This window comes from Talpa occidentalis, unplaced genomic scaffold (genome assembly GCF_014898055.3).
Source record: "Talpa occidentalis isolate TD23 unplaced genomic scaffold, MPIMG_talOcc4v2.1 talOcc4.8, whole genome shotgun sequence".
Lineage (NCBI taxonomy): Eukaryota > Metazoa > Chordata > Mammalia > Eulipotyphla > Talpidae > Talpa > Talpa occidentalis.
The window spans coordinates 20,067,650-20,089,759 of record NW_023605194.1 but is presented as its reverse complement, the minus strand read 5'-3'; the positions used below and the strand labels follow the sequence as shown (position 1 = coordinate 20,089,759).

Genomic DNA, 22,110 nt, shown 5'->3' with positions numbered 1-22,110 from the left:
TAGTTAGTGAATGGTTTTCTAGCTGCAGGGGCTTTTGAAAAGAGATCTAGGAATTCTGTAGTTAATTGAATTCTTCAGATATAGTTCATACAGGATATCAGAAACCTAGAAATCTTTGTGCTTTTTTTTTTTTTAAAGGATTTTATGCTTGCTTATTCTTGTTGGACATTTTGTATCATCAAAATGACATGTTATATTTTATACACAGTATATGTTCTATTGCCTTAACCTCCCTGGCTTTTTTCCCTTCTTCCCTCACTTCTCAAAGTCTGCCTTACTGGTGCTTTTTCCCATTTTTCCCCATCTTGTGAGTAAAGTTTTAACAGTACGTAGAAAGTTAACTGCCTGGAGTCTTTTAAATATAAGTAACACGCAACCAGTAATAAGCTGTCGGTTGTTTTTTTGCTGCCTGCAAAGAAACATAAACACAGCGCTCATTTCTGGCAGGTTTTTACTGTCAGAGTTTCTCCTATTATATTTATCTTACAATTTGCCAGGGGGTGAAGTTATTAAGTTTTAGCAGCAGCCATCGATCAAGTTCACAAGTTAACACGATAAAGGCTCTGTGCCGCTCCGATCCGGGGAAATGATGATCCTCACTCGGTAATTAACTAAATGAGAAAGTTAAATCTTACTTGAGAGCTGGGAGAGATGAAAGAGAGGTGTTTGTCAGTTTCTCAGTGGAAATTAGAAGCAGTTTTCTGCAATTCCCTAAGCTGCTGCTCTGTCATATTTTACATAAGCACTGGGAAAACGTCTTGTAATTAGTGCTGTCATGGAGGATTTTTTTTTTTGCTGAAGGATGTTGGAATAATTCATTAGATTATCAAGAAAGGCTTGTGTCCTGAAATGATTAGCACAGTGAAATTTAAACCATTAACGATAACAAGTTTAGAGCTTGCTGCAGTGCAGAGGCACCCGGGGTATGTCTGTGCCTATTTCAATCATTTCTTATAATTAAACATTATGTCCTTTTTTTTCCCGTCACTAAGACCCATCCAAAAACCCTTTTAAGGTGGCACTGTCTACATCAATGGGTTTGCCAGCCTTGGAGGTGTGTGTAGTTAGTAGCTATGATAATGCAGTAATAAATTAAAACTGCTGTGAGTTTCTTGGTTTAGAACAAAAGAACCTATCACCCTGGAAGCTATAAAGTTGTATAAGAAAACCCACTACAGAAATAACAGCCTCAGTTTTGAAACCTACAAATGTTAAATGACTATCCTATCCCCTCGACTACCTCAAAATCCAGAAATAACCAAAGGGCATTGTTTTTATTTTGATGAATTTTTTTATATTACTTTTCCTGTAATTAGTAAATATAAAGAAAGAAAAAGATTGGCAGTGTCCAGTTGTTAAATAATCATATATACTGTGAGTTCATTTCCTGGTGAGTTTTATTTAAACAAATTGAACTGATTACATGCTTTTTCTTGTTGGTTATTAGAAATCAGATTCATAATGTGAACTTTGCTTCTGCTGACAAATCTGCCCCTTCCTGTCTTCCACATTCACTAATCAGATCTGACATATTTATGAGTTCACCTTATATGTAATCATATTTAGTAGAAGCTGTTAAAATATTAATGCAGTAATCCCACTGAGAAAATGATGTTTTCGTCTGTTGAAATGTATGTTCCATTCTCTATGTTCAGCCACCATTTTCTTTTCATTTGCACTCTTCACCCCCCAAAAAGATAATGAACTTTTTTTTTGGTCACTGAAAGTTATAGGGTTTTTTTGCTTGTTTTTTAAGAACTGAAAACTAGAATGTTAAAAGTTATGATCCCTCTTTAGAGTGTTCATTAGCTTTTACATTGCATGTTCAATTTATGGCCAAGTTCTTTCAGTTTCTTTTAAAATACCCTTATTAAAAGATGCCCAAGTATCAATGGGCTCTATCCCTTCTGGATTCCCTCCTCCCCGCCCCCACTCTCTCTCTAGATGGGGGTTCTGGAGCTTACCTTATCCCTAAGTGTGCTTACTCATCTTTTTTGCCCTAAGCAAAAGTGCAGACAATACCATTTCCTCTTAATTCAACTAAGGTGATGTTGACTTTTTTTTAAAGATTTTTTTTTTTATAAAGAAATGCAGGAGAAATAACAAGATCATGTTTTTAGATTCTTATCTAACTAAAGCCTGGCAACAGCCAATAGAGGGTTTAATATGGACATTTATCATTTGACTACTTCAAACTTCCAGAAACTCTTCTTTAAACTTTTTTTTTTAAAGATTTATTTATTTATTTATACAAGCACCGGGTACAGTCAGAAGCGCGGGAGGATAAGAGAATTCACCAGAGCCAGAGCGGAGAGCAGAGAGACAGACTGACAAGTACACTGCTGAGGGGAGCAGCGGGTGGCAGGAGAGGTCTGCGCGCCATGTGGGACCCTCACCCTTTGGCCGGGGATCGAACCAGCGCTGCAGAGGCTGCGGGCAGCCTTGCAACCCAGCACTCAACCACTGCGCCACCAGGGAGGCTCTCCTTTAAACTTAAGATGAAGTTTTTACTGTGTTCCAGAAAGCCTTATAGAATCTGGCTCAGGCCATCTCACTAACCTAATTTCCCATTAATTTCCCCGCTCATTCATTCTGTTTTATGCACATTAGCCTTCTTTCTGTCTTTCATTAAATACAGTCTGAAAGGCTTTCCAAACATTAAATCTTCACAAGACTCTCATCTTCAGATCTCAACTCCAGTTTAACTCCTTTTAGCATCATTTTGTGACTGTTTCAGTTAAAGCAGTCTGCCTTGCACCTCCTATTTTGTTACTTTATTTTCTTTACTTACTGGTTTCTGAAATTAACATTTGTTGTATATTTTCCCTGTGCTCCTCCCCAAAGAAGGTGCTTGTTCACCTTCTTGTGCTTGTTCAGTTTCCCTAGCATTAGAAAGGTGCCCAACAGAGCAGTCACTCAATAAATGGTTGTTGGCTTATTGGTAACTCTGAGGTTCCAGCCTTAATCAAAACTCTTGTCCTATTCCTCCTAGGGTACAGTAATCCATAGCACAGCTTTTGCCCATTTTATTCTACAGTTAAATGCCTTTCCCCTACTATGAGTTTCAATGCCAAAGTCTTTCCTCAAAGTCCTTTATAAGGCCAAACAGAACCAAGTATCATTTGCATTTCTCAATTTGTAAATAGCACTCTATTCATCTAATCCTTGCACCCCTCAATTCAAAATGATTTCTGTGTGAGGAACATTTTTTTTTACTTATCACACCTTTCCTTGTGTTGAAAGCAGGGTTTGCCTGCAGACTAGAAACATGTATCATTTCACTTTTGAGTCTACACCCTTAATAATAATACTACAGTGGGTAGTTAGGCCACTTCGTGTCTGAAAGTGTTTATTTTCCCCTCCTGCCCCAGGTGGCAGCTTCAGAGAAATTCATGGTAATTTTTAAATGACACAGGTAATGTTTCTTGGGGGGGGGGGTGGTATTAGCCCTTAGTCTTTGAGGACTAAGCTTGGACAGTCATATAAATACTTAACTTTTTTCATTTTGTGTGCTTGTCACTTCATAGATTCTTTCTTTTAAGGATAGGTGTTCATTATAAACAGAAAAGCAGAGAGGAGATGTGCAGGGGTGGCAAAAAGTTAGTGTTGCTGGGCCTCCCCTGGTGGTGCAGACGGTTGAGTGCTGCGCTGTGAAGCTGTCTGCAGCCTCTGCAGCGCTGGTTTGATCCCAGCCAGCCAGTGAGGGTCCCACATGGCGCGGCAGACCTCTCCTGTCGCACCCGCTGCTCCCCTCAGCAGTGTATTTCGTCAGTCTGCCTGTTCTGTTCCCTGCTCTGTCACTGGTGAATCCTCTCACCCTCCCGTGCATCTGGCCTGCACCCCGGTTCTTGTGTAAAATGAATAAATAAGTCTTAAAAAAAAAGAAAGTTAGTGTTGCCATTAAACTGAAGTTGCTTGTCAGCTTTCCTGGACATTTGAGCAGTAGTGGTTGAATCATCAGGCTTGTATTGGGAAAACCAAATCAGTTCTATTGCCACTAGTAACTACTACCCTCTCCTCCCATACATTTTAATATACAACCTTTTGATTTTTTTAATAATTGAACTTCTTCACTATACCCTTGTGAATTTTCAAAGGTTCTCAAATTGAAATTTTGCTGCATTTACTTTAGACATTAGTAGAAAACTCTGTATGGGAGAATAATAAAGGGAGAGGCTTGATGAAAAAGATCTTCCTCTCTATAGAATTATCTGTAAAGGTAATGTCTTTGTTATGGATGAAATTAATATTCTATGGCATTTATCCTTAGATAACTATCCTTAGAAGTTTTAAAAATCAGTTTTATTAAGATATCATTTACATACAAAAAATACCCATTTTAGGTATATAGTTCCACAAATTTTGGCAAATATATATATACCTGTGAAACAATTAAACTGTAGAATATTTCCATTTGCCCCAGAAACTTCCCTTGTGCCCTTACCTAGTCAATCCCATGCCACATCCAGCCCCAGGCAACTACTGATCTGTTTTTATCACTATAAATTAGATTTATTGTTCCTAGAGTTTCATATAAGTGGAATCATAAAATATGTACTCTTTTGTGCCTGGCTTCCTTCATTCAGATCTTTTTGAGATTCATCTTTGTCATTTTGTGTATGGATTTCCCTTGCTATCCAAAAGTAGAATGTTCCTATTTGGTATGATTTGGTAGATTTTTTTTTGGGTCTGGAAATTATATTGCCATTAATTTATATGGAAAACATTTTTGCATGTTTCCAAACCCCAAAAATAACCTACCAAATCATACCAAATAGGAACACTCTACTTTAAGTTACCTGAGAGGGCGAGGGAGTAGTTTAATGTAGTCTGAATTGTTTTTATTCTCTTTTCCTTGCTGTTGGAGACTAATCCACAAAGCCATCTCTGAAGCCTATGTCATAGAGTTTTTTGCCTGTTTTCTTAAATGTATTTTATAGTTACAGGCCTTATATCCAAGTCTTTCATCATTTTGAGTTGATTTTTGTATATGCTGTGAGATAGTGTTCTAGTTTCATTCTTTTGTGTGTGGCTGTCCAGTTTTTCCACCGTCATTTATTGAAAAGACTTTTCTAGCTACAGTGTATATTCTTGGCTCTTTTGTTATAAATTAACTGTCCGTGTAGGTATGGGTTTATTTCTGGACTCTCAGTTCTATCCCATAGGTCTATGCATTTGTTTTGTTCCAGAAATATACTGTTTTGATTATTATCACTTATTAGTATGTGAATGTCAGTAATGTTTGTTCTGTTTCTTTGAAGGAAGCCACTGAAGTTTTTTTGTTCTTTTTTTTTTTTTTAAAGATTTATTTATTTATTTATACAAGCACTGGGTACAGTCAGAAGCACAGGAGGGTGAGAGAATTCACCAGAGCCAGAGCGGGGAGCAGAACAGGCAGACTGACGAAGTACACTGCTGAGGGGAGCAATGGGCGTGGCAGGAGAGGGCTGCATGCCATGTGGGACCCTCGTTGGCAGCCGGGATCAAACCAGCGCTGCAGAGGCTGTGGACAGCTTCACAGCCCAGCCCTCAACCGCTGTGCCTCCAGGGAGGCCCGCCGCTGAAGTTTTGATAGGGATTGCAGTGAATCTATAAATTGCTCTGGTAGGGTGCCATTCTAACAATGTCAATTCTTCTAGGGACTATCTTTCCATTTCTTCCTGTCTTCTGTTTCTTTTAACAATGTTTTTAAATTATCTTTTATATATATATATATATATATATATATATAGAGAGAGAGAGAGAGAGAGAGAGAGAGAGAGGCATGTTTTTTTTTTATTTTATTTGTTTGTTTGTTTGTTTTGTTTATACAAGCACTGGGTACAGTCAGAAGCACGGGTGGGTGAGAGAATTCACCAGAGCCAGAGCAGGAAGCAGAGCAGGCAGAAGGACTGAAGTACACTGCTGAGGGGAGCAGCGGGCGGCAGGAGAGGTCTGCACGCCATGTGGGACCCTCCTCCGGTGGCCAGGGAGCAGCCGGGGATCGAACCGGCGCCGCAGAGGCCGCGGGCAGCTTCGCAACCCAGCGCTCAACTGCTGCGCCACCGGGGAGGCCCTAAATTAACTTTGTATAGGTCCTTCACCAATACCTGTAGGAGTTTACTCCTGGATGTTTATTCTTTTGGTATAATGTTAGCTTCTTCCTCATCCAGCTCATGGCTTACATATAGAGAGGATGCTGACTTTTGTGGACTGGTTTTGTAACCTGCCACTTTGCTGAGCTGATTTATTGTTTCAATTAGTTTTTTAGTGGAGTCTTTAGGATTCTTTGTGTACATTATCATGTCATCTGCAAGTAATGATAGCTTTACTTCTTTCCAGTTTGGATTTCTTTTATATACTTCTCTTGTCTAACTGTTTATCTAGGGCTTCCAGTACCATGTTGAATAGTAGTGATGAAAGTGGACATCCTGGGCCTCCCCTGGTGGCGCAGGCGGTTGAGCGCTGCACTGTGAAGCTGTTCACAGCCTCTGCAGTGCCGGTTTGATTCTGGCCAGCTGGCGAGGGGCCCACATGGCACGGCAGACCTCTCCTGTCGCAGCCCCGCTGCTCCCCTCAGCAGTGTATTTCATCAGTCTGCCTGTTCTGTTCCCTGCTGTCTCTGGTGAATCCTCTCACCCTCCCTTGAATCTGATCTGTACAAATCTGTTCTTGTATAAATAAATAAATAATTTTTTTTTTTTTAGATTTTATTTATTTTTTGCATAAAAGAACTGGGGTGTAGACCAGAGGTAGGGTATGTGTGTGAAATGATTCACCAGAGAGAGTGGGGAGCAAAGCAGGCAGATTTTTTACTGAAGTACACTGCTAAGGGGAACAGCAGGTGAGACAGGAGAGGTCTGCTGTGCCATATGTGGGTCAGCTCCCTGAGCAGGGATTGAACTCAGGCCGTCGTGGTGGGCTATCGTGTGATAGCGCTGAGACTTAACCCCTAGGCTACCAGGGAGTCCTGAAAGTGGACATCCTTGTACCAAATCTTAGTGCAAAAGATTTCAGTTTTTCGACCATTAAGAATGGTGTTAGCAAAAAAAAAAAAAAAAAAAAAAATGGTGTTAGCTGTGAATTTGTTATATATGGCCATTATTATGTTGAAGTGTGTTCCATTTATCCCCAGTTTTTTAAGGGTTTTCATCATAAATGGATGTTGAATCTCATCAAATACTTTCTTGTCATTTGTTGAAATGATCTTTTTTTTTTTAACTATACTTTCATTGATGTGGTGAGTTGTGTTGGTTGATTTTCAGATGTTGAACCACCTTTATCCCAGGTATACATCTCACTTGGTTATGATATGGAATCTTTTTAATGCATTGTAAATTCAGTTCATTGAGATTTTTAAATCTCTGTTTACTAAGGAAGTTGGTCTGTAGTTTTCTTTGTCTGGTGTTGGTGTTAGGGTAATGTTGGCCTCATAATATGTGTTCGGGAGTATTCCCTCTTTCTCAGTGGTACAGTGCTTCCCCTTTTCCAGTTGATTGTGCTGTATGGCAGGGAGAACTGATTTGTAGCTGGGTCTTCAGCTAGTGGGGGCTAGCGGGGTACTGGAAGTAATCCTGGAGTGCTGTGCCCCAGGCTTGTGCCTTAGTCAGTGGGGCTACAAGCCCTTTTCTCCAGGCCTCAGACCAACATCTCTACAGTTTGTGGGCTAGACCCTTTGTGCAACCCCAGTGCATTGCAAAGTAGCCTCACTATATGTGTTCAGCCCTGTATCCACCTATTCTCTGGGGGAACTGGGTGAGGTGAGCCACACCTTTCTGAGCTTTGTTTTCCTAACTGGTGGCTCCCCACAGCACTTTATCCCTTTTCAGCCATATCCACAAAACCCAGTTTCTGCCACCATGGCAGCCACCACTCCCTCCACTCACCCTTTGTTCCTTGAGTTGAAATTCTTCCACATCTCTTCTGTCTTAACTCTGTCAGTGTTGGTCCCTGGAGATCATGAGGTACTCTAGAATTATCCCATGTCTTGGGATTCTCCAATTTCATAACCTGCCTGGACTGCTCAGTTTATCCTTCCTGGAGCAAAGCAGGGACTTTCCTTTGATGCCATCTTCCTGGCCACCAATCTTCTCCTGGCTCCTATCAGAGGTCCTAGAATCTCTCAGCTGCAGCAATCCCAGAACAAGTAACATTCAGCCAATGGAGCACTCCACAGTGGGTGCCAAAACTATAGGAGAAGAATATATTTCCCTTTCTCTTTTTTAGATTCTTTGACTCATCTGCTGTGGTCTTGTAGTGTATTGTGCAGAGGTTTAAATTAATTTTTGTATGTGGTCTAAGTAAAGAATAATGTTTTGCTTTGTTTTCAATATAGATATCCAGTTGTTCCAGCATCATTTTTTAAAAGACTGTCCCTTTATTGAATTATCTTGTAACCTTTCTCAGAAATCAAGTGATCATATATAAGTCTACTTGTGGACTCTGTTCTGTTCCATTGAGCTGTATGTGTATCCTTACACCAAAGCCACACTATCTTGATTACTGTTGCAAGTCTTGGAATTCAATAGTGTGAATCCATCTTTGTTTTTATTTTTCAAGATTGCCTTGGCTAAAGTTAAGGTCCTTTGCATTTATGTACAGATTTTAGCGCTACCAGGTCAATTTAGCTGCTGGGATTTTTATTGATATTACATTGACTCTGTAGATCAATTGGAAATAATTATCATCTTAACAATATATATTTTTATGATTTATTTATTTATGCACATAAGAACTAGGATATAGGCCAGAGTTTCAGGGGATGAGAGGATTCACCAGAGACAGAGTGGGGAGCAGAACAGGCAGATCTACTGAAATACACTGCTGAGGGGAGCAGCAGGCGAGACAAGAGAGGTCTGCTATACCATGTGGGTTAGCTCCTGCCTGGGGATCGAACTCAGGCCATAGTGGTGATAGTGCTGAGCCTAATCCCTGTGCCACCAGGGAGGTCCCTAACAATATTGAGTTCAATTTGTGAACATAATAGGTATCTCCATTTATTTAAGTCTTTTTAGCTTTTCCTCACCCACGTTTCATAGTTTTTAGTTTATAGATATTATAACCTATGTCAAGTGTATTCCTATTATATGTATTTTAATGCTGCACAAATTATATAATATTTTTAAAATATGTTTTTTTAAAAATGAAATGAGTATAGTGGTTACTCTTAAGGGGAGGTGGTGACCCTGAAAGCATTGGGGTTCTGGTATTAACCGTGGTTTTCTATCTTGGCAGCCACCATTCCCTCCACTCGACCATTATTTCTTGAGTTGAAATTCTTCCACATCTCTTCTTTCTCAGTCATTCAATGAAGCTTGTGATAATCTGTTTTCTTGATCTGGGAGCTGGTTACATAAGTACATTCACCTTACGAAAATTCAGCAAACTGTAACCTTTAGATTGAGCTCTTATGTATATTATACTTCGAAAATTAAAAATATTTGTGTTACATAATGTGAAAGGGCATATTAATCAGTGTCATGCAATCATCTCTAAGAGTATTGCGTTCTTTACTGTGTGCCACATGGTAAGCTAAGCATGCATTTCTTAGATTATTTTATTTGGTCCTCACGAAAGTCCAATGAAATAGATTGTAATTGTCTCCATTTTACAGGTGAGGAAAATTGAGGCTCAGAGGGAAAAATTAAGGTGTTTATTCCAAGTCACACAGCTGGCAAAAGGGGTACTAGAATTTAAAATCAGTTCTTTCTGTCTGGTTCAGGCTCTTAAAACGATACAATATGGTGTGGTTGTTATGAATAACTTATTTGAAGTGATGATGGATCTGAGGTATGTGTCTTTCCACCTCATAAGGAAATAATACTCTTGTTTTTGAGGGGTGGTGATTAAAATATAGTATCAGCTGGATTTACCCTGTGCAGTTCATAAATGCATAAACTCTCAATTTATACTTTATTTTTCTTTCCTTTTCTTTATTTAAACAGTTCAGCTTTTTATTGAACAGGTTACCAGAGAGGTTTGGTTAAAAAGACCAAAGCCCACATCATCATCATATTCCTCGAATGTCTTTCTTTGCCTCCATTTTCTTCTCAGCTAGAGCAGCCATGGTAGAGGGGATAGGATCTCCTGCTGCCGCGGGACCATCTGCAGGACAGGTCTACCAGCCCTGTGTTACAGATGAGACCTCTGATGTTGACATTGGCCAGGACCTTTGAAAACAAGCCAGACTAGAAAGGTTCAATGTTTACATCACTCCCTTAAGATTTTATTTATGTATACAAGAGCTGGGATACAGGGCAGAGGTTTAGGGGGCGAGAGGACTCACCAGAGACAGAATGGGGAGCAGAACAGGCAGACTGACTGAAATACACTGCTGAAGGGAGCAGTGGGTGAGACAGGAGAGATCTGCTGTGCCATGTGGGTAGCTCTCTGGCCCTCCAGGGATCGAACTTGTGCCTCAGAGGCTGTGGATAGCTTCACAGTGCTGTGCTTAACCCCTTGTGCCACCAGGGAGGCCCAGGGCATTGATCTTATCCTCCGTGATTGGCACCTCATCATTCTGCAAGGTGAGGGCTGAGTAGATACAGGCAGGCTCTGAAGTGGAGGCCATGGTGGAGGCAAAATTTTAGATGGGTGGCTGCCAGGCACAGTGCTATATACTTCTCTTCTAATAGTGTTTTAGGTACCATTTATGATTTGTCCATTGAAAGTATAAGAAAGTCTTGACTCATTGTTAGCTCCTGCAGTAAAATAACCAAACTTGTAAAATCCTTTGTTATTTTTTTCTATTAATAGCCACTGATCAAAGCATGACCCCCCATGATTATAGATACACCAGGTTTGTTTAAATTATAAATAGAGTGATTGCATCAAATGGCCAATTATTGTCCTGTTACTGCAATTTCTGGTCTTTAGTCAGAAAACAATATTCTGTGTAGCACCCATCTTTGGTCCATTTCTACCTTTTGAAAGACAAATATATGGGCCTCCCTGGTGGTACAGATCGTTGAGCGCAATGCTGTGAAGCTGTCTGCAGCCTCTGCAGTGCCGGTTCAATCCCCGCCGGCCTCGGAGCAACCCATATGGCCAAGCAGACCTCTCCTGTCTTGCTCACTGCTCCCCACAGCAGTGTATTTCAGTCGGTCTGCCTGTTTTGTTCCCTGCTCTCTTGATGGTGAATCCGCTCACCCTCCCACGCATCTGCCTGTACCCTGGTTCTTGTATAAATAAAATAAAGCTTAAAAAAAAAAAAAAAGGGCCTCCCCAGTGGCGCAGCGGTTGATCGCTGGGTTGTAAAGCTGCCAGTAGCCTCTTCAGCGCCAGTTCGATCCCCGGCTGCTCCCCGGCCACCAGAGGAGGGTCCCACATGGTGCGCAGACCTCTCCTGCCGCCCGCTGCTCCCCTCAGCAGTGTACTTTGGTCCTTCTGCTTGCTCTGCTCCCCGCTCTGGCTCTGGTGGATTCTCTCACCCTCCCGCGCTTCTGACTGTTACCCAGTGCTTGTATAAATAAATAAAAACAAATCTTTAAAAAAAAAAAAAAGTCCATTAAAAAAAAAAGACAAATATCTAAAAGATGATGAAATGAGAGGTCTTGGTTGTGGGGATGGGTAGTAGCATTTTGGTCAAGCTTGTAAATCCACCTATTTGTTAGCTCATTAAATCTTACTCTATGTTTTGCAAGTTTTCCTTTTCTGAGCTAGAAACAACCTAGACAAACAGCAACACTGAAGTTCCCCAAGGCCTGTGTCCAACAAGGTTCTTATTAATCATTTTGGTCTGTACATAGACAACAAGGGCATTTATGCTAGAAAACATCCAACTCTGTACACTAGGGCTTGCAGTTGACAAGGGTGTCAGCTTTTTCAACATAATTTGAATGGTTAATGCCATTTATGAAAATTTACAGTTGTGAATCAGAATCATTTGTAAAGAGGCCTGCATGTAGGATTTAACTCTTAGAAACTAATATAAGCCTGTACCTTAAATAGCAAGATATGATTATCCAAAGTTGAGAATTTTATGGCACATTCAATATGTCTAAGCAGGTATGAACACTATGATAACTTGGGTCACCCCACCAAATTGAAATGGCCTCAAGCAAATATGTGGACAATGCATCACATAACTTTAAAAAGTATCCTGCTGTGAGCACTGTTTACAATAGCTAAGCTTTGGAAACAACCCAAATGCCCAAAAATAGATGACTGGATCAAGAAGATGTGGTACATATACACCATGGAATATTACTCAGCAATCAAAAAAGATAAACTCATGCAATTTGCAGCAACATGGATGGCGCTGGAAGGGACGATGCTCAGCGAAATAAGCCAGAAAGAAAAAGAAAAATACCGGATGGTCTCACTCATAGCAGGAATCTAGAAAACTTAAATAAGGGACCAGGAAAATGAATAACTATAAGAAAGTGAAAATCAAAATCAACAAAAAAATATGAACCAGAGACACTCTATGGGGAGTCGGGGCGGGGAGGGGAGGGATTGGGGTCAAAATAAGGGGGATGCAATTGTATGGGGAATATAAAAATAAAATTTATTTTAAAAAAAAAAGTATCCTGCTGGGGCCTCCCCTGGTGGCACAGGCAGTTGAGCGCCACGCTGTGAAGCTGTCCAAAGCCTCTACAGCGCAGGTTCGATCCTGGCCTACCGGCGAGGGTCCCACATGGCGCAGCAGACCTCTCCTGTTGTGCCCGCTGCTCCCCTCAGCAGTGGAGCATCAGTCTGCCTGTTCTGCTCCCTGCTTTGTCTCTGGTAAATCCTCTCACCCTCCCGCGCATCTGGCCTGTACCCCGATTCTTGTATAAATAAATAAATAAATCCTTAAAAAAAAAGTATCCTGCTGTATGACTCTGGTTAGCCTCAAAGAAAATCAACTTCAGAGTTTCACCTAATTTCTGAATCTTCTCCTTGTATTTCCTAGCTTCAGATTTGGGTATGCTGTTGTATCTATTGTTAAAGCAAATTTTGTTGACTCCTCCCTCAAATTTTATAAGATTAAAATCTCGGTTATTGCATTGAATCCTAATTATTTTCACCACCTCTCCAGTATCACTCTAGTGTGAAAGGTGGTTGTCTCTTCCATGGATACTATGAAATAGATTCTTAGTCTTCTTATTTCCATCCATGTCCCCTGCAGTCTATTCTCCACACAGTAGTGTGTCAGATCATATCACTCTCATGCTTCTAGGCGCTTCCCCGTGTGAACTGTCTCTCTCTGCATAGCCTCTCATTCTCTGGATTTCCCTCTTCACTAAGGTTACCTGAATTTCTTTCATGGTAGCTCACCACTCTAAGAAGTAGTAAGCGTAAGCTGCCTGAGCTCAAAAGTCCCAGATTGTTACTTTTTCCACATGCTATTAATCAAAGCCCAGACTGAAAGGCTAGAATATAAATTCTACCTCTTGATGGGAGGAACAGCATTTGCATTCAGTTAGAGATGGAATTGTTTAGGGCCATTTTTGGAGATGAGCTGCCACCCCCTAAATGACCTGGATGGCCTGGCTTGGACAACTAGTCTAACTTTATCTTCCCTTGCTCATTTGGTTCCAGCCACACTGGCCCCTCTTGTTGTTCCTTGAGTGTGCCAGACAGGCTTCCACCCAGAACCTTTGCTCTCAAAATTTCCGTTGCCTAGATCATTCTTCTGCCATGTAACAAAATGTCTAATTCCCTCATTTCCTTAATGTCTCAGTTCAAATGTGGCTGTTCAAGGATGCTATGTCTGTGGGATTTTTTTCCCTGAATAATAAACTATCCCAAATTTTGCAGGTTAAAATTACACCTGTTCATTAGCTCACAGTTCTGTAGATTGGAAGTCCGGCACAGCTTGGCTAGGACCTGTGCTCACAGTATCACACTGCTAAAATCAGGGTGTTCCCTGGGCTGAGTTTTCAATTTGCATGTGGGCTCTGGGGGAAAACTCTCTTCTCAGTTCATTGTTAGTTTTGGGAGAATTTAGTTCCTTGCATTGTGAGGCTGAGGTCTCTGCTCCTAGAGGCAGGCAGTCCATGTTTCTTAACACATGGCCCCCTTCCTCTTCTGCAACCAGTTAGAGAAAACTCCCTGCTTTTCAAAGGACTCAGTTGACTACTTCAGGCCCACTAGAGTAATCTCCCTATCTTAACATCAGTTGATTTGAGAACCTTATCTCAGCCTTAAATCACAGCAGCACTACTCCAGTGTTTGTTTGAACAACAAAGATGTGTGTGTACAGTTGTCAAGAAACCTGGGGGACCATCTAGGATTTTGCCTACTACAGAAACATACTTTTCCCCTCTTCCCTTATCCTGCTTTATATTTCTTTGTAACATCATCTACATTTTATTTGCTACGTACTTGGTTAATTTTTTAACTTGCACATATTAAAATATGAGTTCCTGATTAAATAGAGATTGTGTTGTTTAAGGTTGTATCCCTAGCACCTAGGACAGTGTTTGGCATAATTAACATTTATTGAATTAACAATTAATAAAAAGAACTTTAATCCTTGTAAATTTGATAATAGGGATGAGTTTTTTTAAGAAGGTAAAGGTAGATTGAGTATATAAATAACGATGTAAAGTTTATCTCCAAAGGTAGCAGAATCACAAATTATTCATTGACCTTTCTTTGCTTGGAAGATTTCTTACTTGACTATTAAAAATAAATTGTGAGTAATTGTATAAATGTCCAGTAACTGGTGAATTCAAGAAAAAACAAATTAATTTTCTTGATTAATAATTTACCTGCTTTCAGCTTTTGGTTTTCACCTGTGTATTTCCAGATAATGTCCTCCTGTGAACCTTGGGAAATGAATGCTTAGTTGTCCTTAAATATTCCTGATTTACCAGCTTACTGTGTTATTTATTTATTTATTGTGACTTTTCAGTAATTGTTATTCACAGTTACTAATAGAATAACAGAGTGAGCTCTATCATATAGACATAAAAAAATGCCACACCAAAAAATTATATTTCCTTCATTTTCAGTACTTACTGTTATATATTTCTTTTAATCTATTCCTTCTACAGACAAAACTTGCCAATGGCACTTCCAGTATGATTGTGCCCAAGCAACGGAAACTCTCAGCAAGCTATGAAAAGGAAAAAGAACTGTGTGTCAAATATTTTGAGCAGTGGTCAGAGTCTGATCAAGTGGAATTTGTGGAACACCTTATATCCCAAATGTGTCATTACCAACATGGACACATAAACTCCTATCTTAAGCCTATGTTGCAGAGGGATTTCATAACTGCTCTGCCAGGTATGTCTGTGGGTGTTTGTAAGGCATTAATTTGCCTGGAAGCTATCTGACAATGGTAATGGTACCGGCTCTCAGCTAGACATGTCTTTTATAAGTCCTTATTCTGATTGACTTGATTTTTTTCAAAACTGGGTCCTTGAATCACACCTTTTTAGGGTATAAATACAAAAAAGTCTAACTTGAGTTATTAAAGGAGATCCTTTTTCCTGTCTTCTCCCTATTTCATGCCCTCCTATTCACCCTATTTTTTACCTACACATAAATCCAAGTAAAATCTTTTCTGAGGTGTTACCTAATTTAATGTGTGTAATTTACAACATATCTTAGTTTCAAGGTATGTTAACTTACCTACTTAGATTTGGTTTTCTGTGGACATTTAGCAACAGACTAGGTTATAGGAATGAATAAGAAGCATGTTTAATTAAGTATTTTGAAAGAAGAGTAATTCAGCAGCCTTTTTATGACATTAAATATGTAAATCCCTGGCTTTACAATCTAACTGTGCTCAGTTACCAACTAGCTATTGTAAACTCTGTGTGTGTGTGTGTATGTGTGTGTGTGTCTCCACATTTAAATAAGTATATGGCCACTTAAAATATATACATAATTACACTTAAATACATACACACACATACTGACTTAATCCTTTTATTTGGAGGGTGTTGTTTACTAAATGCTTGATGTGACAATCTAGGACACTACATAGGCATTAATATTTAGGGAAATTGCTATCAGAAAAATATAAGGTTCTCTCATATATGTTAAAAGCTTATTTAAAAAGATAAAAGTAGTACAGCGATGCATGAATCTCATCTAATATATATCCTGGGGTTTTTTTTCGGCTTTTTTTTCCTGGTTATTGGAAATTTAGGAGGAAACATTATAAAAATTCCCAGAACCCCACAATTCAGGGGAAACTACTAATGTGCTATTGTATTTTGGCATATAGTCTTCCAATTTTTTCCTCGGTGTGCATATTTCCCTCTAAAGCTGTGATCAAAAGGATTTGTAACATTTTTTCTTGTTTTATTCTCTGAATGTGTTTTTCTAAGTGCTCTTTTACAACATAATTTTTTATAGTGTTATATATTCTTTACAACAGTTTTAACCCCTTTATGGAACATTTAGGCAGTTTGAAAAAAAATTTTTTCTATTATAAACTACAATACTATAATTGATCTTTTGGGCATTCTAGGAAAAAAAATACCAGATATGGGGTGGTTACATTAAAAAAATTAAGAACATTTTTAAGGCTTTTAGTACATGCACCAACTATCCTAGGAAAAACATTACTTATGCCCTCCCCCAGAACTGCACTGTCCTACTTTACTTAATCTTTGCCAGTGATATCTTTTTTTAAAATTCATTTTCCAAACTTGGAACTTAAATTGCCCTTTAAAACAAAAGAATGCCTATTTATATCTTAGAAATAACTTTTTTTTTATAAAGATTTTTTTTTATTTACACAAGAACTGGGGTACAGGCCAGATTCGTGGGAGGGTGAGAGGATTCACCAGAGACAGAGTGGGGAATAGAACAGGCAGACTGACCAAAACACACTGCTGAGGGGAGCAGCGGGCGAGTCAGGAGAGGTCTGCCACACCATGTGGGACCCCCGCCGGCTGGCCAGGACTGAACCAGCGCTGTAGAGACTGCGGACAGCTTCACAGTGCTGCGCTCAACTGCCTGCGCCACCAGGGGAGGCTCGAAATAACCATTTTTAAGCTGAGTTTGTACCTATATCTTTTGTTAAATAGATTCTACCCCCTCTTTACTCATTGGATTTTGTTTTAGCCATAGGCAAATAGTTTTCTTTGTGCAAACAATCTGTGTATATCTCATTACCGTGTTCTCCCCAATCACAAGACATGCTACTATCTCAAGCAAACACCACTAAGAATTGAACAGGAGCCTATTAGACCTGGTGTATCCTTTGCCTAATACTCATCCCTCGTGTGTATCTGCTGGCCACTTTATAAGGTATTAAATCATCAGTTTAATGCTTTATGGCCATTTTAACTTAAAAACCTACACCATCTGGCTACATTTAGTAAACCAAACTACTTCAAAAAGTGCCTGTAATCCATTAATGTAATGGGTTTGTTTGGAGTGTTAGGTGAAATTACTTCCAAAGACTTATTATAGGGACATAGTGAAAGATCAGTAGCAATTTGATGGCAACCATTAAAAACACAGGAATGCACTTTGGAAACTTCTGATGGTATGGGAAGTTTTAATATAAAGATGTAGAAATTGTACCATCATTGCTTTTTGCATGAAGAGCTAATTATTATATCTTTAATTGGTTTAAAAGTTATGTTCTTTTACTAAGAATTAGGTGATGGATGCCTCCATCTGCTTATGCTTTAATATCAACATGTGATGCCAGCCAAACAAGATTCATTTAATGCATTTTTTCCCAAATCTGCTGAGAAATGTGACTGATATTCATACAATCTTTATAATTAGAATAATGTTTAAGCACATTTGGATTGTTGCTAATGGCGTCCAAGTGTGTCCTTATATGATTCAGAGGAAAGGCACAAAATGAAATTTGCTATTCTCTTTCCTATTTGTTAAGTTTGTGCCTAAGGGAGTTAGAGTAAAGGAATACTCTGCACTATTTAAATCTGTAGCAAAACTCTGATATGTAACCTGTAAAGAGAAATAACTTTGAATGTTTTTTGTCTCACTTGTGAATTAGAACAGCAGCAAAAGGGTTTACTAGTGCCATCATCCTATTTTATAGGATCTATTCCTCTGAGGCCTTAATACAAATTTGGGTGATAGAGAATATTGACCAGGAAACTCAATCTGGTTTGCACAGCACAGGAACTATTTCACTGTTTTACCTCTGTACATCCTACAAAATAGTTTCTGAAATTCTAGCCAAGTGACTGTTGGTCTGATATTTTTTTGACTTTGGTCAACTGTCATTTAGGTTTTATAGCAACAGCTATTCTCAAATATAGGGTTGGTTGTTTTGGTTTTTTTTTTTTTTAACTCCTTGAAATTAAACTCTTCCTTGAACTTAAACATACCTCTCTGTCATTCCTCTTGGGATGTTCCTGTACCAATTTGTATTTCTTTCTCTCCTTTCTGCATGCCCAAAATTCTATAACCCAGCACATTCTGACTTAGTGCCTCTCCCCGAGTACATTTAAAGGATATTTCTTTTACTGAACAGCTTTGGAATTGCAGCAGTAATAGAAACAGAATGAGAAATGGACCTAATATAGAGATTTGGGGGGGTCTGAATCACAGAGTTTGAGATGCCATCCATAGAACATCCCCTAGTGCTGAAATCCATATAGATAGATGTGAATTGTTTTCTGGATTCCTTTTTATTTTTAATGTCTTGGGGGTTTGCTGGTTGTTAGCTTTAACTTCCTTATCTAAAGGAAGATGGAAAATACTGTTCATTTCTGTAATCTTATGGAAAAATTATTGACACTCATTTTACCCATCTCTGTTTGAAAAAGAAACTGGACCACACTAGGGACAGGGATGTGCCTTCATAGCAGAATAAATGCTGTTTTGTTTTAAAGGATCTTTTGTTAAAAAAAAAAAAATCATTCACCACCACCACCTTTGTTCTTTTTCTTTGCCTCCTCCCCTCACCAAAAGCTCGGGGTTTGGATCACATTGCTGAAAACATTCTGTCATACCTGGATGCCAAATCATTATGTGCTGCTGAACTTGTGTGTAAGGAGTGGTACCGAGTAACATCTGATGGCATGTTATGGAAGAAGCTCATCGAGAGAATGGTCAGGACAGATTCTCTATGGAGAGGCCTGGCAGAACGAAGAGGGTGGTGAGCCTTTTAACTTTCTTTCATTAGAGCTTCAGGATCTGGCTACGCAAAGTTTTTGGAATATTGTATAAACCAATTGTAAAACCATTTATTTAATACAGTGATTTTGCTGGTTTATAACAAGAAAATGTAAAAATACTTGTTCATGTACTTTTCTTCTGACCACTATTATATGATATAACAATGTGTTATACTGCTTTGAAAAAAAAATAATGGAAAACTAGTCAGCCCTCCTATTGAAAGCATTCTGTTCTCTGCATTCTCTGAGTAGAAATTGGTATCCTGAAAAGGGGCAACTTATAAGAACAGTAGATGACTATATCACACAGAAGCCATCAGATCCAACTTTCCCCTAAAACAAAAATTATTTTGCTGAAGATTTATTTCTTTTTCTTTTTTTTTTTTTAAGATTTATTTATTTTTATACAAGAACAGGGGTACAGGTCAGATGCACAGGAGGGTGAGAGGATTCACCAGAGACAGAGCGGGGAACAGAACAGGCAGACTGACGAAATACACTGCTGAGGGGAGCAGTGGGCGAGGCAGGAGAGGTCTGTCACGCCATGTGGGATTCTCGCCGGCCGGCCAGGATCAAACCCGCACTGCAGAGGCTGCAGACAGCTTCACAGTGTGGTGCTCAACCACCTGCACCACTAGGAAGGCTTGCTGAAGATTTCTTGCTTTTAACCCATGCCTGTACTGTTTTATCACCTTTGTATTCAAAAATTATTTTTATGCCCAACTAGAATAAGAACGCTAGCTTATCAGAAACTATGATAAATCATTGTTAATGATTTATTAACATTAAATCATTGTTTCTTCTTAAGATTCTTATCCTTTCTTGAGATTTTGCTGCATAATCCTGATTCCTTTAAGGCATTGTGTAGTTAGCTGTCTAAAAAATATCGCTGATGTTCTTGTAACATTTCATTAAAACGTCTAGAAAGGGCCTTCCCGGTGGTGCAGTGGTTGAGCACTGGGTTGCGAAGCTGCCCGCAGCCTCTGCAGCAACGGTTTGATCCCCAGCCGCCGGGCGAGGGTCCCACATGGCACGCAGACTTCTCCTGCCACCCGCTGCTCCCCTCAGCAGTGTATTTCATCAGTCTGCCTGTTCTGCTCTCCGCTCTGGCTCTGGTGAATTCTCTCACCCTCCTGCACTTCTGACTGTACCCAGTGCTTGTGTAAATAAATAAATCTTTTAAAAAAAAAGTCTGGAAGATGCCTCCCATATATAATTTTCTCTCTGAAGATGTCTCTAACATGTCGCTCTAAGAAAGCTAGGTCTAAATATTTCAGAAATCAAATAACAGAGGCATATTAAGTACTTTAGTTGGTAGGTATGTCCCAGCAGGTGTGTATATGCTCAGTGATAACCTGAGCAGTTAATTTTATGAATTGTTAATCTTGGATCATAAAGAAATGTAAAACAGTTAAGAATGAAGGATCATCTTTTCTTAGCAATTTTCATAAAAATGCAGTAGTTTCCCTTTTTTGCATCTTTGAAATTCATTAATACATAATAAACATTACAACCACTAATATTCTACCAGGAGATTTCTGTCATTCTGTATATTAGGAAGAATTTTTAATTTTTTTCTCACAAGTTCAATTAAAGGAAACAAATGCCAGGCAATTCTTTGACTACATAAAAATTGTTTAAAATTTTTTTGTAGAAGTCAAAGAATATCTGTATTTCCCAAATATTTTCTTATTCTCACTTACTCCACTGTGTGTGAAAAACAGAAATCTTATCTTTAGCGTGTTTCATACTTTGGAAATAAATTCAAAAACAAGTAAGTATATAGTTGTACAACATTCAAAATCTACCATTTTGCTAAGTGTCAGGACCAACTTTAGGAATAGATCAGGCAGAGCCTCCCTGGTGGTGCAAGGGGTTAAGCACCACACTTTGAAGCAGTCAACAGCTTCTGCAACATGAGTTCTATCCACATGGCGCAGCAGACCTCTCCTGTCTCGCCCGCTGCTCCCCTCAACAGTGTATTTCAGTCTGTCTGCCTGTTCTGCTCCTGGCTTTGTCTCTGGTGAATCCTCTCCCCCTCTCCCTCTGCATCTCTGGCCTGTACCCCAGCTCTTGTATGCATAAATAAATAAATCTTAAAAAAAAAAAAAGATCAGGCATTGCTTACATGGGAAAATTTTAGGGCAGCTATGAATAATCCTCTGGGGGGTGGGGGGTGACGGAGAGAAAAAAAAGAAAAGAAACTGTCCTCCAAAGAACTCCTCACCTGGAATTTCACTTACAGAGCATCATTCCCATAGCTATAAAGGTTTTGTTTCCTGTTAAAACACACTTTGTTCCCATTTGGACTATAAATGACAGTAAACTTTCTCAGACATAGGGAGATTACAGTCCTTTTTCAAGGCAGGAAGAACAAGAAGTAGAAGGGCAGATCCTGCCAAATGTGTGTGAAAATGCTAACGATAAACGTAGGCTCTCTAATTTTGCTTAGGGTTGGCGGTAAATCTAGATCTGTTAAGTTAGTTAAAGGGGAGAGGACCTGTCAGTTCATTGAAAAGCTAACTTTTGAACCCTTTAAAAAGGTATGTGAAGGTACAACTGAGGAATAATTCAGAATTCAGTATTGTCTTCTTCATCACAGAAACCCACACCTGCTCCATTGAGTATCCTTCAGCGTTCTAATTATATTCCTTTGCCTTTAGCCATATTTATCACCTTACTTTCATATAGCCCCATGAAATTAACAATTATTTGTCTATCCTGTGAAGACCTTCAGTATCCCCTTGACTTTCTGTGGCTGTTTCTATTTTTTGTTTTCCACACCCCTCCCTCTGCTTCCATTTTTACCTGAGTCCTTTCTTCCTGTTTGTTGGCTTCCCCAACTTTAAAAAACAAAAAATTAATCTATGACCAGTTTCTCACTTTCTTTCAAGTGTCTCGCCAAACCTACGATGAAACCAAACCAAAATTTTCCTCCAACCAAAAATAAATAAGTAAATATAGTTTCTAATAAAACATTTGGGTTTAATAGCTTCTACTTTGCTGTTGTAGTTTATATCGAGATGAATTTGACAGTCTGCCCCTAGGATATGAACTCTGTCATTTTCTCTTGAATAATACT

At 39.2% G+C, this 22,110-nt stretch overlaps 1 protein-coding gene across 8 annotated transcripts in view; it reads left to right on the top strand.

The window, feature by feature from the left end:
* Positions 1-22,110, top strand: part of BTRC (beta-transducin repeat containing E3 ubiquitin protein ligase) — a 165,408-nt gene that overhangs the window by 125,817 nt on the left and 17,481 nt on the right. For all 8 annotated transcript variants that reach the window (XM_037497132.2, XM_037497130.2, XM_037497135.2 and 5 more), the window contains 2 exons: positions 14,964-15,195; positions 18,823-19,009. In XM_037497132.2, the coding sequence (XP_037353029.1) occupies positions 14,964-15,195; positions 18,823-19,009 (419 nt within the window). The remainder of the gene's footprint in view (positions 1-14,963; positions 15,196-18,822; positions 19,010-22,110) is intronic.